General features: G+C 42.9%; 1 protein-coding gene across 2 annotated transcripts in view; it reads right to left on the bottom strand.

Annotated features, from left to right (window-relative positions):
- MAP3K21 (mitogen-activated protein kinase kinase kinase 21) overlaps positions 1–14,293 on the bottom strand; it is a 54,460-nt gene extending 40,167 nt beyond the window's left edge. The window contains exon 1 of one of the 2 annotated variants that reach the window (XM_050769794.1): positions 13,176–14,293. In XM_050769794.1, the coding sequence (XP_050625751.1) occupies positions 13,176–13,992 (817 nt within the window). In that variant the 5' untranslated portion in view covers positions 13,993–14,293. The remainder of the gene's footprint in view (positions 1–13,175) is intronic. The other variant, XM_050769783.1, reaches the window with a different exon arrangement.
- Between the last annotated feature and the right edge of the window lie 204 nt (positions 14,294–14,497).

The raw sequence follows: 14,497 nt of genomic DNA, 5'->3' as shown, positions 1-14,497 counted from the left end.
ACACCCCAGACCCCAAGTAAGGGCTGGCAGCCCTTGCGATGCAAAGGTCAAAGAAAGTCTACTCTAAATAATGAAAACAGCATCAAAAGTGAGAACTAAAAACCAAACACTAACAAACATCATTCCCAAATAAATGTGATGGCAGCGTATGATATTAGCAGGCTTGGTTCTGACAGTTTCAGAACAGCAGCCCCTATTCCTCGGTCCAAAGTTTCCACAGGAGCCAGGTACCTCCACACTGTGGGCTCACAGAAAAGAAGTTCAAATCACACTCCAAATGTCAACCCTTTAGGGTTCCATGAAAGGCCCATTGTTCTGGATTCCATTTCAGAGGTGTTCAGCAGAATTCCTGGAATGCCATATCTTTTGGGCAATGTGACTGAAACCAAAAATAGCCCGTCCCACAACAGGTAACATAATGGGGCACACTGCCAGGTTTCAGCCTAAAGACACGTGGTTGGCAGCCAACTTCCGCTTCCTGTCATTCACGCAGGCAGAACCACGGTGCACTAGCTGGTCACCACTGATTTTAATGTACAAACCAGGCAAACCAACTTTTTTGGCCACTGAAATGGTAAATTCTTGTAAGTATCCTAGCAACAACTGTTTGAGCACCCTTTCCTGTGACTTCAGTCAAGATTTTTGACCCTCGTTAGCCCCATTCTTTAACAACTGGCCTTTACAACCTTGTACTTAGCCTACTTATTCAACCATGAGGCACTGAATTTTTTTCAGCTCCTTTGAAGTTTCACATTGGTATTTTCAGAATTATAGTATATAACGTATATTTTTTTAAAAAGCAATTACTATGTACACCATGTTCTCAACGTTGATGGGATCACTGTGTCCAAATTCCATTTAATGAGTCAAATGAGTTTTGATTAATCTTTAACTGGAAATGTATTATCCAAAAAAATGTCATAAGCAAGAAAACAAGTTGAGAAAAGCAATAATGTGAAAGAATATATTAACAAAAAACTTTACCAAACTTTATAAATTTCAACTTTGAGGACAATCCACAATTTATATGGAATGAATGATAATTTTCTAAATTTACATATAGCATAGAATGTTTCTCATATTTCTTTCTACCCATTCTCCAGCGGCACCAGTTCCCCTTCACTCCAGCACCATCTGCCTCCCCACTTCCCCCGACTCCCACTCCAGACACATATCCCCCACTCACTATCCAGCCTATGGAATAAAGCCCACACTTTCATTTTGGCCTCCGTCCCTTCTCAATCTCATTCTATAAAACTTTGTTTCTCAAAGCACTTTTATACACATTATCTCCCCATTCTTACAAACCTCCAGACAGGCAGACATGGGAAAGGACTGATGAAAATAGGCTTCAAAACACTTCCTTGCCTCCTGATTCACACCCCAGACCCCAAGTAATCTTCCCAGCTCTCTTTTGTACTCTCCCAAATGAACCCGATATTCTAACAATTCCGTGTGCCATTTCCCAAAACTACAGCATTGCCTTTTTCTGTCTCCCCACCTCCATGTGCCTCCTTACAGCATGGAATGCCTTCCTCTTCTGCCCTCTATAAAACTCACACTTCCTACTGGACCTTCCACTCAATCAGGGCACCAGCACTGAGCTCTTAGTCCAGACCTCCATGGCATTAACTGTGAAGCCACTTACAAGTCCATTGGCCTTTGGAATCGCAACACTTCCTGCTCCAATATTAGATGAGTCTTTAAGCAACATCTTCCCATTGCCTTTTGCCTAACCTCAGCTACTTCTCTGCATTCTAATACATTTAGACTGTACCTTGCCCATTACACTTAAATCCTATCTTGTCTTCCTTGTTATAATCTCATCTTATTAAATTGTAAGCAGCTTGAGGATAGAACTTGTGCCTAATTAATCTTTTTTCAATACTGCACAGCAACTGGCATTTTAACAAGCTCAAGTGTTTGTTGAATGAATGAGGAAATTAATAATGAATACTCTTAGGGGAAGAATGAATATGAAGAAGACAAATTATTATAAGCTTTTCCTTTCATGCTAAGTCAGCTGCTAATTACAAAAAATCGATTCACCTCTAACCTCCTAAAGAAGTATTAGGATCCTGGACATTAAGAAATGAAGACTGTTGGCCAGATGCGGTGGCTCAGGCCTGTAATTCCAGCACTTTGGGAGGCTAAGGTGGGAAGATTACTTGAGCCCAGGAGTTCAAGACCAATCTGGGCAATACAGTGAGACCTCCTACAAAAGAATTTAAAAATTGGCTGGGCATCATGGCACTCGCCTTTATAGTCTCAGCTATTTGGGTGGTTGAGGTAGGAGTATGACTTGAGCCCAGGAGGTTAAGGCTGTCCTGGACTGTGACAGCACTGCTGCACTCCAGCCTGGACAACAGAGCAAGACCCTGTCTCAAAAAAAAGAAGAAGAAAGAAGAAAGAAGGAAGAAGGAAGAAGGAAGAAGGAAGAAGGAAGAGAGAAGGAGAAGGAGAAGGAGAAGAAGAAGAAGAAGAAGAAGAAGAAGAAGAAGAAGAAGAAGAAGAAGAAGAAGAAGAAGAAGAAGAAGAGGAAGAAGAAGAAGAATAAGAAAGGAAGATTGTTTTAAAAATAATTATAGCAAAACAGTTATTTGAATATTGATCTATCAGTGGCATTTGACATAGCTGATCATTCTTCCCTGATACACTTTCTTCACTGGTCTCCACACTCCTGATTTTCCCCTTTACTTCTAGCTATTCCTGGGTCCTCCCTATCTCCCTGACCTCTAAAGACTGGAGACTACTAGGACTCAGTCCTTGGACCTCTGTCGAGTTTTTTCTTATTTACTCTCACTCCCTAGATAATCTCAGTCAATCTCAGGGCTTCACATACCTTCTCATGCTGATGACTCTCACATTCATATTTCTAACCTGGTTCCCCTTCATCTAATTTCAAAACTGCTGCCAGTGTAGTCCTGTTAATATGTAAATCAGACCACAGCTCTCCTCTGTTCAAAACTCTCTTGTGTCATAGTAAAAGTCAAAGACCCTGTAGGCCCCGAGGACTGCATAGTCTGAGGGATCCCTGCTTCTCCCTCATGTCCTGCTGTTCTGGCCACCTTCACTTTTCTCCCAGCACACTGGCCTCCTGTTTTAGAAATCTTGCAATTTCTGTTCCCTGTAACAAGCATGTTCTTTCCCAGATGACCCACTTCCTCACTTACTTAGATTCTACTGAAAATCCATCTTTTCTGCAAGACTTGGCTTAGACACGCAATCTTTGACTGCTTAACCCAACATTTCCATCCTTCTTTGCAACTTTAATTTTTATACTGAGCACCTACCACTCTGCAAGATACCACACATTTTATTATTTATTTTGCTTAATGTCTGTCTCAATCACTAGAATGCAAGATCCTTAAGGGAGGAATTTGTGTCTGCTTTGTTCACTACTCAATACCAAGCGCCTAGGAGAGCTCTGTACATAGTATATGATCAACAGGTAACTATTGTATAAATGAATGAGCTAGCATACTGAATACAAGAAGAAAGGCTTCTGTAAAGAAAAAACAGATGTGGTAAGCTAAAACAGAACTTCACATTGCTCGTATACTGAAATAAAATCCATCTTTCATGGGACAAGCCTTTTCATGGACACATAGTATACACAGTTTTAATGAGAAAATCACTTACATTTCATTGTATGTAAAGTCTAGCTCTAAATTTCTATCATGTTAGCATTTTAATGGTCAAGGTACATAATAAAGCAAACTGAGGCAAAAATCTTCCATAATATTCTACATTAAGATATTAGTAAGAACGTAACATGTTTAATACAACCGATGCATTATTTACAGAAAACCTGAAACAAAATAAACCACTTAAAATCACGTGAAGCCAGATCTTCAGAAGTAATAATTCAAACATCCTATATGCCATCAAGATACTTTCCAAAATGGAATATGATTTGCTCTTTTTCCAATAGCTTAAAAAATGCACAAACCAGTAATGAACCCTGGTAGTGAAACAGTTACAAGAGCAATTTAATACTTTATGCCTTCACCTTGACCCAACTTATCAACCCAAGTCACAAGCAGGCCTGCCAAAGTGTACAGATCTCAGCGCACCTGCAGGGAACAAGGCTCTGAACTGTTTCCTCATACTGCAGGCTGCCTGGAATCACCCAAGTTAGCCAAATTAAAAAGACTCTCATCTCCAACTAAAATGAACAAATACCTGATTAAGCGACACCTGATTTTGCAGAATGAATAAAAATAATAATGTTATTAGGCTGCAAAGAGTTGTAGAAAATGTTTAGGTATCAATGAGTTCACATACACACATTAGGAAATATTTAAAGCATAAATATTTTAAATGTAAAACACTTTGAAGTGTTTCTAAGTAAAACATTAAAATGAATATAGTCGACAGCTTGCATTTACATTTTGTCTTACAGTTTACCAAATTCTGTGACATTTATGAGGAATTGGCAAACTAGAGCCCACAGGCTAAATCCAGCACAATGCCTCTTTTGTAAATAAAGTTTTATTGGAACACTGCCACACTCATTTGTTTACATATTGTCAAGGATGTTTTTGGCTACAACAGCAGAATTACAAAGTTGCAAACAGAGACCATATGGGCTGCAAAATCAAAAAGATTTACTATCTGGCCCTATACAGGAGAAATTTGCCAACCCCAGACTTACACTATCTCACTTAATCGTCACGTCACCCTATTCAGAAAGCTAGTGGAGTCAGACAGAGCTCAAACCTTCTACCACAACAACACTATTTGTCCTCAAATGTGAAAAGAACAAATGCTCTGAGATGTACCTTTTCTCAGAGTCATAACAGCAGAATATATCAGGCATACTGTCACCTGGCTCCTGCTACGACTCACCATACACTTATCAGCAGATAGTTACTTGATTTGGATATAGTCTATAGCCAATGGAAGAATTTCTATATCAACCCAGATAACATATAAGAAGGAATCCACAAATCTGGTCCTCAGAACTGCAGCTTTCAAACTTTGCTCTATATCTGAATCATCTGTAATCGTCAAAGAAAAATTATTGTCTCATCAGAAAGTAACATAGATTAATGGATGCCTAAGGGTTAAATCTATGTTAAAGCAAATTAGTAAAATGTTAATGGTAGAATCTAGGCAGTAGGATTATAAGTGAAATAATTTTTGTAAGTGAATAATTTTAAGGGAATTATTTTATTTATTTATTTATTTATTTATTTATTTATTTATTGACAGCATCTGGCTCTATCACCCAGGCTGGAGTACAACGGCACGATTTCAGCTCACTGCAACCTCCACCTCCTCAGTTCAAGCAGTTCTCCTGCTTAGCCTCCCAAGTAGCTGAGATTACAGGCATCCACCACCACGTCTGGCTAATTTCTGTATTTTTAGTAGAGACAGGGTTTCACCATGTTGGCCAGGCTGGTCTCGAACTCCTGACCTCAAGTGATCCACCCACCTCAGCCTCTCAAAGTACTGGAATTACAGTGTGAACCACTGTACCCAGCCTTAAGTAAAATTTTAATTTTCACTTAAAATGATTTCGGTTCTATATATTCCAAGATTTTCAAAATAAAATATTAGGGAAAAAAAATGCATTGCTTATTCCTAAGGTTCACTGAAGCAGAATATCCCAAAACGAGACAGAACATGTGATTTTTGAAAAGTTCTCAGGGAGATTCTGATGCCACAATAGGTGTGGGAACTACTGCTAAAGAGTGTCAGTCTGTATCAACAGAACTAATCATTTAGCCTATAGGTTCTCAAAGTATGGTCTAGGGATCCCCAGGGTTCCCTAAGATGGCAACAATGTGACTGCAGAAGCAGATATGAACATCCGTCTGTCTTCTCTCACAGTCTGGCATGAAAGTGAACTCCACAAGTGCAAAGAAATGCCACCATCCCCATTAAATTTGTTTTGGAAAATATGGGAGTTTTCCCATTACAAATGCCATGTTAAGATGTAATGGAGTCTACGTTATATTCATATTATTAAACATTTTTAAAATGTATCATTTTAAATTTCTAATATGATAAATATCAATTGATATAAAGCAAAGCTCTTTGGGAGTCCTGAAAGCAAATATACAAGAACTGTTAATCCAGGCAATATACAGAGACAATAAAACACAAGTTCCAGGATCAGAGGTCCCAGATTCAATTCTTAGTTCTACCCTTTGATGGGCTGAATGACTTTGATCAAGTCAACTAATCATTGAGTTCAGTTTTTTTTTTTTTTAACCTGTAAGTTGGGGATAATTAGAGTGTCACCTCAAAAGGTTGTAGTGACAAATAAATGAGGATAAATTGTGAGTAGTGCTCAGCATCTAGTATGCCCTAAATAAATGTTGACAACTAATCTTGTTACTATTAGGTTGGTGCACAGGTAATTGTGGTTTTTGCAATGATTAATACTATCATTTAGTTAAAAGCACTCAACATGAAGCAATATTTGGAGAAGATGAATTTTAAAAACTAAATTTACATAGCCTAGCAGTCAACTGTACAAATTTAAGTTTCAGGCTCCAAAATAATGCCATCACAGCTCTCCCAGGTCCCCCACAAAACCTTCTGCCTGTTAAAATTCCTTCATTGGGGTGCTTTTACTTTTCGGGAGCCCTGGATTACCTCAGAGGGTTTGGGGAGCCTCAGAGGGTTTGGGGACAGTCATTAACATTTGGAGTTAAGATCATCGGCCTGACATGGTAAAGCTAGAGAATATTTCCTAATTTTGGAGGGAGTTAGAAATCAGAGAGAAAATGTGGTCTAAATTAATTCAGTAAACAAACTGCGATGCTAAAAAGTAGGCTTGGATTGTAAATGATAAACGATGTGGTCAAACCAATGTCTAAGTAAATTATTTTAGTTTTTATTATTGCCATTCTGACAATCTATGATAGTACAGTCATAAAGCAAATGACACCAAGCTTATGTTTCTCTGTCTGTAGATTTGTCTTCTCGCAGCAGACCATACTACACTACTCCTCAATAACCATCAGTGGCTCTCCCTTGTCTCTTAAATAGTCCATACATCTTAGCATGGCATCCATGACACTCATTGCCTGACCACATGTTAAATGCCTGTTTCCTTCCCCCACAAAAAACCCTTTCTCCACTTTTCATTCTAGTTACACTTAACGACTCATTGTTCCCTGAAAAAGCCATATGTTTTCATGCCAGTATTTACCTAATTGCCTCTAATGGGTTAGGAAACATTAAACAGATTTTTCCTACAGGACTTCTGACAAATCTCCCAAGAAACGAATACAGTATCAGAAATCAAGACAATCAGGCTCAATGAAGTTATATAACTTGCTCAAGGTCACACAGCTAGTAAATGAGGATACTGATATTCAAATCCAGACCTGACTGATTTTAAAGGCAATGCTAGATAGAGCCAGAGGTGGTGGCTCTTACATGTAATCCCAGCACTTTGGGAGGCTGAGGAGGAAGGATGATGGCTTGAGTCCAGGAGTTTGAGACCAGCCTGGGCTACATAGCAAGACTTTTTATTACCAAAAAAAAAAAAGCCAATGCTCTTTCCCTTAGCTGCACTATTCTGGTAAGTTTAGCACTTAAATGCTAGTGTGAGAAAGCAGGGCTTACAAATGACCTTCTTAAATGGGTAGAGTAGATAAAATACTTTCCCGTCTCCTTTACCCTGCTTTGATATACTTGCCAGTGATTACGAAACTGATCAAATATGGATAGTTTGCATAATTCAGAACTAACTAGCTATACCCCTCACAACTACAAAAAATAAGGCATTGCCTATTTTTAAAAACATTTTAAAATTTGTAGTCCAGGGTGTCACTATGTTCCCCAAACTGGTCTCGAACTCCTGGGCTCAAGCAATCCTCCCACCTTGGCCTCCCAAAGTGCCAGGATTATAGATAGGTATGAGCCACCACACCTGGCCAGCTACTTACTTTTTAATATGCAAGCATGAAAATGATGGGGGAAGATGTGGTGACTCTTCTGTGATTGCTATTCTTCTAAAAGTCTAACCTTTTGCTAACTTTGTTTCAAAAGCAGATATAGATCTCAGTTACGATTGGGACATCCGGACTGACTTCTCTGTGCCTCCTGGAACAGGAAGCAGCTATAGCATGAAGCTACGTGTCCTGAGTATAACAACAGAAGAGAGAAGGGGACTTATGTCTTATAACTGATAATAGTGAAATTAATAGCTTCCCCAAATCACCCTGATGAGCTATTTAAACATCTTACTTGGAGATTACATTTTCTCAGATAGTTCTTTTATTTACACAGTACTAATGAAAAAAAGCTAAAGCAAAATTTATATTCCTTTTGCAGTTTGTCATAGTAAGAGCTCCAAATGGCATTTCATAATAAATACAACTATTGTAGATGTAGTTGTAGTTGTAAATAATACTGTAGATAGATAATAATTATTCCCGAAAGACTAAAAACATTGAGATAATAAATACTTAATCATTGAAATAAAAAGTATAAAAGTAAGTAGCTACCATAATTTGTGGCTCAGTTCCCCATGGAAAGCTTATTTCCTCTCAAGAAAAAAGAAAATAGAACACAATAAGCAATATCACAAAAGAAAAAGGAAACCATAAATGATGCCACATAATCTTTTTTTTTTTTTTTTTTTTTTTGAGACAGAGTCTCACTCTGTCGCCCAGGCTGGCGTGCAGTGGTGTGGTCTCGGCTCACTGCAACCTCCGCCTTCTGGGTTCAAGCAATTCTCTGCCTCAGCCTCCCAAGTAGCTGGGATTACAGGCACCTGCCACCACACCCAGCTAACTTTTTGTATTTTAGGTAGAGACGGGGTTTCACCATCTTGGCCAGGCTGGTCTCGAACTCCTGACCTCGTGATCCACCCGCCTCGGCTCGTGAATGATGCCACACAATCCTATTTCAATCCTGTACTTCTGCAGTTTTTGTTTAAAACTCTTAAATGAAATTCTAATATTTCAAACCATCCTTAGTAATTCTTATATTGCAGATTTTATCTTCACTGCCCCCTGGGAACCTCTCTGCAAAATACTCCCCTTGCTACCACTCTGGGCAGAGTCGGTGCCCCTCTCATACAGACAACCTTGAAAGCCATCACTTGAGCCCACTGCAGTCCCTTCTCCACAGAGGCCAGTACCGTCACTCAGAGTGAAACCTCCATGTGCACAGCAGAGGGAGGCCTGCCAGGCCCGCCCCACGCGTGCCTTTCCTCACCAGCCTTCTCCTCACACCTCCAATACGGAAGGCTCATTTTTGCTTCCTCTTTCCTTTGCCTGGGTCTTTGCTTGACTAGTTCGTGGCCCCTCCTCGGAGTGCCTTCCCTGGAGAGCCACTGTGTGAAACAGCACCCCCATCCTCCACGCTACCACTCTCCACCCCTTACCATGCTTAATTTTCTTGACGGCACTTACTAATCTATTTGTGATTACGTGACTGCCATCTATCTTCCCCATTAGACTAAGCTCTATGATGGCAGATTTGTTGTCATTGATGTCTGGCTTGCCATGTGTTCCTGAGGCCCAGAAGTGACTGGCACAGGGTGGGCATTCCAAAAGTGTTAAATGAGTTCCAGCTCTCCACAATGTTTTTCTCTTCTGCAAATGCATATAACACCGATGATTTTCACAGTAACCTGAAGTTGCTTTCTATTGTTCTCTGGGGAATGCATATAGGTAGACTTATATAAAGTATTTTCCACTTATTTTGCATCCAGGAGGGAGTTACAGGGCCTAGTATTTATTTAAAACATAAATGATGCTTAAAGCTTGCTAACTTGGCACAACTTTCAATCTGTTGCTACCTGTTAGAAAAAGGACAAAGTTGTTTATATCATTCACAACATATCAGCTATTATCTAGACATAGATATTCCCCCACAAGATATGATAAAACTTAAGAAGATCTACTAGAAAAGATAAAAGAAAATCTGTCAAGAATAACATATTCTCCAGACAAATTTAAAAGTTTGTTTAAAACAGTGATTTCCGGCCTGGCCCGGTGGCTCACGCCTGTAATCCCAACACTTTGGGAGACCGAGGTGGGCGGATCACGAGGTCAGGAGATCGAGACCATCCTGGCTAACACAGTAAAACCCCATCTCTACTAAAAAAAAATACAAAAAACTAGCCGGGCGTGGTGGCAGGCACCTGTTGTCCTAGCTACTCGGGAGGCTGAGCCAGGAGAATGGCGTGAACCTGGGAGATGAAGCTTGCAGTGAGCAGAGATTGTGCCACTGTACTCCAGCCTGGGCGACAGAGCAAGACTCCGTCTCAAAAAAAAAAAAAAAAAAAAAGTGATTTCCACTGAATTTGGCTCCAAGTAGTCTTCTATTAGCTCTTTGGTACATGAGTACACTTTGGAGTGAAAATGAAATTCAATATTGATTTTTAAAACCTTGTTTACATTATCACTAACTCACTACCACCATTAGCAAATATCCAATAAAGTCAAACAAAACATGCTGAAATTGAGTATCTGTTATACTCAAAAGTCATATAACTTTTATATGACTTTTTTTTTGTATGACTTGTTTTTATATAAACAAGAAGTTAGAGCTTCATATACAGCAGAGAATGTCAACTCTGCATTTATTCATTGAACAAATAAAATCAGACATTCAGGATAAAGACCATGTGTGAGGTACCATGGTTTGCACATTCTAGACCCTAGTCACACTTTTCACTTTATAGTAATTGAATAACTATGATAATGGTCATATTGTAACAAATACTTGGCCAGGCTAGTGACTAGCTAATTAAGTCTTTTATAAGAGTGCAACAATTTAAAGCAAAGGGAATCTTGCCTGACAATTATAGAAATTAAAATACTCCACGAAGTTTGGCAATTTATTCTGAGACTGAAAAGTCTTTCAAAAACTAAGTAGCAGCATGTAATCACCTTCAAATTATGTAATATCTACTGAATATACAGTAGTCTATACTCCACTATACAAGTTTTTCTGGTGTCAGTAAAGACTGTTTGGCCATAGTTATTGTTCCAGGGTCATGTTAGTTCTTTTTACCATTTAATAATATTAGGAGTTCTTTAAACATTTATCTTTTATAGAACTTTATAAAAATTTACTATTTGCATTAATTGCTATGGATTGTTGTTTGATCCATAAATCCTATGGATTGTTAATCCATAGGAATGGATCAACATTTTTTAAAACATGCTTTAAAAACACTAGCAAACATTCTCTACCCTGTGTTGTGTGAACTTCGAAAAGTATTGCAACCAAACAAAACTAAGTACAATGTAAAAGTTAAAGGGCCTATGCCCTTTAACTTTTTAGCCTAAGGACCAGTACCACCCAAGTGTTTGTTTGTGTTGATGATTTGGATACATTTGTAAAATGTTGGGTTCTGTGTTGTTACAGAGTTGCTGCAACTACCAAGAGGCAGGGGAAGGAATGAATGGTGCTGTTGATGTCCTTAAAATACCTGGTTCTGCAGAAAACTCCCAGCAGTCACAGGCTTTCAGGACACCACTGGAAAGAGGGCGTATGGGACACGTGGACAAGTCACCCATTCTATGGCAGCACCTGGTCAGACATTTCTTTTATTGAAAAAAATTACATTATTGAAAGAAAAGTATATTTTAGGAAATTGCACTCTGTTTTTACTATAACATAGTTCAAAAGCAAGCAATGCTATAGTCCTTCACGTGGTCTGTCAAAGTACTAAGAATACACCACTACCACTACCACTACCACTACCACTAATAACATATTTTGTTAGACTTTGCTCTCATCGCCTAAGCAGATGCAGTCTAAGTTATAGAGAGACTTGGGGGGAAGGAGGATCATGAAATAATGCCTAATGCTTATGCTTAGCTATAATATTCCAATTATTTACAATTCCCAGCGAAAATGCTACATTAGTAATTTTCAAGTAAATTTCTTCTTGTCACTCTTCTTTAGGGACAATGTTTTCACTTGAGCTAGCTCCTGTCCTAGCAGGTTTCACAGGATTGAAAGACTCCAGCTATTGTAGGCCAATGCCAGTTCTGGCTGCATCCTTAAACCTTTCAAGGGATTTCATCTCATTCTAAGAATATGAAGTGATCTTCAATATTAAAGAACCAACATCAAACAGCTATTCTATAAGGTTCTTTTATACAGCAAAGTTTCATAGGATTTGCATTTAAGTCATTTGTCAGTTCTTTACTGACATCTGGAAAATCCACCCTGATTTATAAATAAAATCAATGACACTGGCCAGGTCTTCAGGGTTTCAAGTACCTGTGCAAGGACAATGCACTTGTTATTAACCCAAAAGTGTATTACGGTGCACACCATGCCTCCCGTCTGGAGAAAAGAAGTCATTGAACCAATAACAAAATCATATTTCACGTAGAGACACTTTTTTTTTTTTTTTTTTTTTGAGACAGAGTCTCACTCTATCTCCTAGGCTGGAGCGCAATGGCGCGATCTTGGCTCACTGCCACTTCCGCCTCCCGGGTTCAAGTGATTCTCATGCCTCAGCCTCCCAAGTAGCTGGGATTACAGGCGACTGCCACTACGCTGGGCTAATTTTTGTACTTTTAGTAGAGAAAGGGTTTCGCCATGTTGGCCAGGCTGGTCTCAAACTCCTGACCTCAGGTGATTTGCCCGCCTTGGCCTCCCAAAGTGCTGGGATTACAGGTATGAGCCACGCGCCCGGTCCATAGAGAGACATTTGAATGAAAAAAGTCTTTGGAAAAGGTAAGAGACATAAAGTCATATTTTGGATAGGCAAACAGTAACTTCAATACAGCACTTGTAAAGTTGACGTCCCCGAGTGCATTCGAGGACTTTGATGAAGGCCACTGGGCGAGGACCGTCATGGGTTCCATATAATCTGCAGAAGGCCTCGGTTTGCAAAGTCCTACCCAGATGAATCACCTCTGGTATTGAAAGGCCTGACTGCCCCCTGAGGTTTCTAGTAGATCCAGGTATTTTACAAATGTTTCATCTACAAGCAAGTCTGGTCTGAGCTTCTATAAAAAGCACCCAAAGGCAAGTCAAGGTTAAGCGTGTCACCAGCCCCAAAGCAAATAACCAAGGACTAGCTGGACCTCCAAGCCCTGAAGGCCTGGACATGAGCTGCTGCTGGCGCCCTAAGGCTGACTCCCGCCTCTTTCCATCTGGTACTATGTCCTGTGGAGCCCGCCCTAGGCTGGCACGAAGGTAGTCTTCCCCCACCTCCCCCTAGCCCCACTTACTGTTGCTGGACTTGAGGTCCCGGTGCAGGATGGGCACGAAGGCCTCTTCGTGCAGGTAAAGCATGCCCCGCGCTATCTGCACGGCCCAGTTGACCAGCACGTGCGGAGGGATGCGGCGCGCGCGGCGGGGGCCGGGCGCGCGCGGGTCCGGGGAGGCGTTGGCAGCGGCCAGGGCACGGTTGAGCGCTCCGCCGCGGGCGAACTCCAGCACCAGGCAGAGGTGCGGCTGCTGCAGGCACACGCCGCGCAGCTCGATGATGTTTGGGTGCCGCAGCATGGCGAAGAGCCGAGCCTCGCGCCGCACGCTCTCGGCTGCCGCCGCAGCGTCCTGCTCCGGGTCCCGGCGCGCCGCCTTCACCGCCACCTCTTGGCCCTGCCAGGTGGCGCGGTACACCTGCCCGAAGCCCCCCGCGCCGATAAGCTCCTTCAGCTCCAGCCGCTCGAAGGCGACGTGCACCGGGGAGCTGGGCCGCGGGGGCGGCGGCGCAGGCGGCGGCGCGGGGCTGGCTGCCGGGCGGCAGGGAGCCACGTAGTTGGCGGGGAAGATGCCGAGGCGCCGCTGCACCTGGCCTGCCCACCAGCCCTCGTCGCCCGACACGGCGGCGTCCTGCGACAGCACCTCCACCAGCTGGCCGCGCCGCAGGCTCAGCTCGTCCTCGCCGCGAGCCTCGTAGTCATAGAGAGCGGCCCACAGCCCCGCGCCAGCCGAGGCCGAGCCTCCCGAGGAGGTGGACGACGAGGACGCTGAGCCGCCTGGGGCTCCCCGGGCCGAGGACACCGGGGTGTCGGCCGCGCACTCTGCGCCGGGCAAAGCCATGGGGGTAGCAGTGCGGGGAAGGCGGAGCGGGAGGCTGGGCTCAGCCTCCCGGGCGGCCCCGGGCGCGCATCGTCCGGCGGGGTGGCAGTCGGCGCCGGGGGAAGGCGAGGGGGAAGGAATCGCGATCGGTGACGGCAGCGATCACGGGCTTGCTGCCCAAAGGGCCCGGCCTCGGCCCGCGCTCCTGCCCAGCCGCCTCTTCTTCCGCAGAGGTCCTCGCAGCCGCAGGCGATGTCCCACCATGGTCGTGCCCAGGGCCTGCGGCCCGCCCGCCGCGCGCTCCTTAGCCCGATCCCAGGACGCCCCACCCTACCCTAGCCGCGCCAGGGCCGCCCCGCCCCCTCTGGGTCCATTCCGCGCTGCCCCCCTCCCGGGCCCGCCCCCTAGGCCTGTCCCCAGGGCCTTCCCGCCCCTCCCCCAGCCGCCCCGCCCTCTCCAGGTTCATTCCGCCCTCCTTGACCCGTCCCGGGCGCTCAGTCTGCGCCCGCCCTATGGGCCCGCCTTC

The sequence above is a fragment of the Macaca thibetana genome, chromosome 1 (assembly GCF_024542745.1).
Source record: "Macaca thibetana thibetana isolate TM-01 chromosome 1, ASM2454274v1, whole genome shotgun sequence".
Taxonomy (NCBI): Eukaryota; Metazoa; Chordata; class Mammalia; order Primates; family Cercopithecidae; genus Macaca; species Macaca thibetana.
Note: the sequence above shows the minus strand (reverse complement) of the source record. Positions and strands in the feature narration are given on the sequence as shown.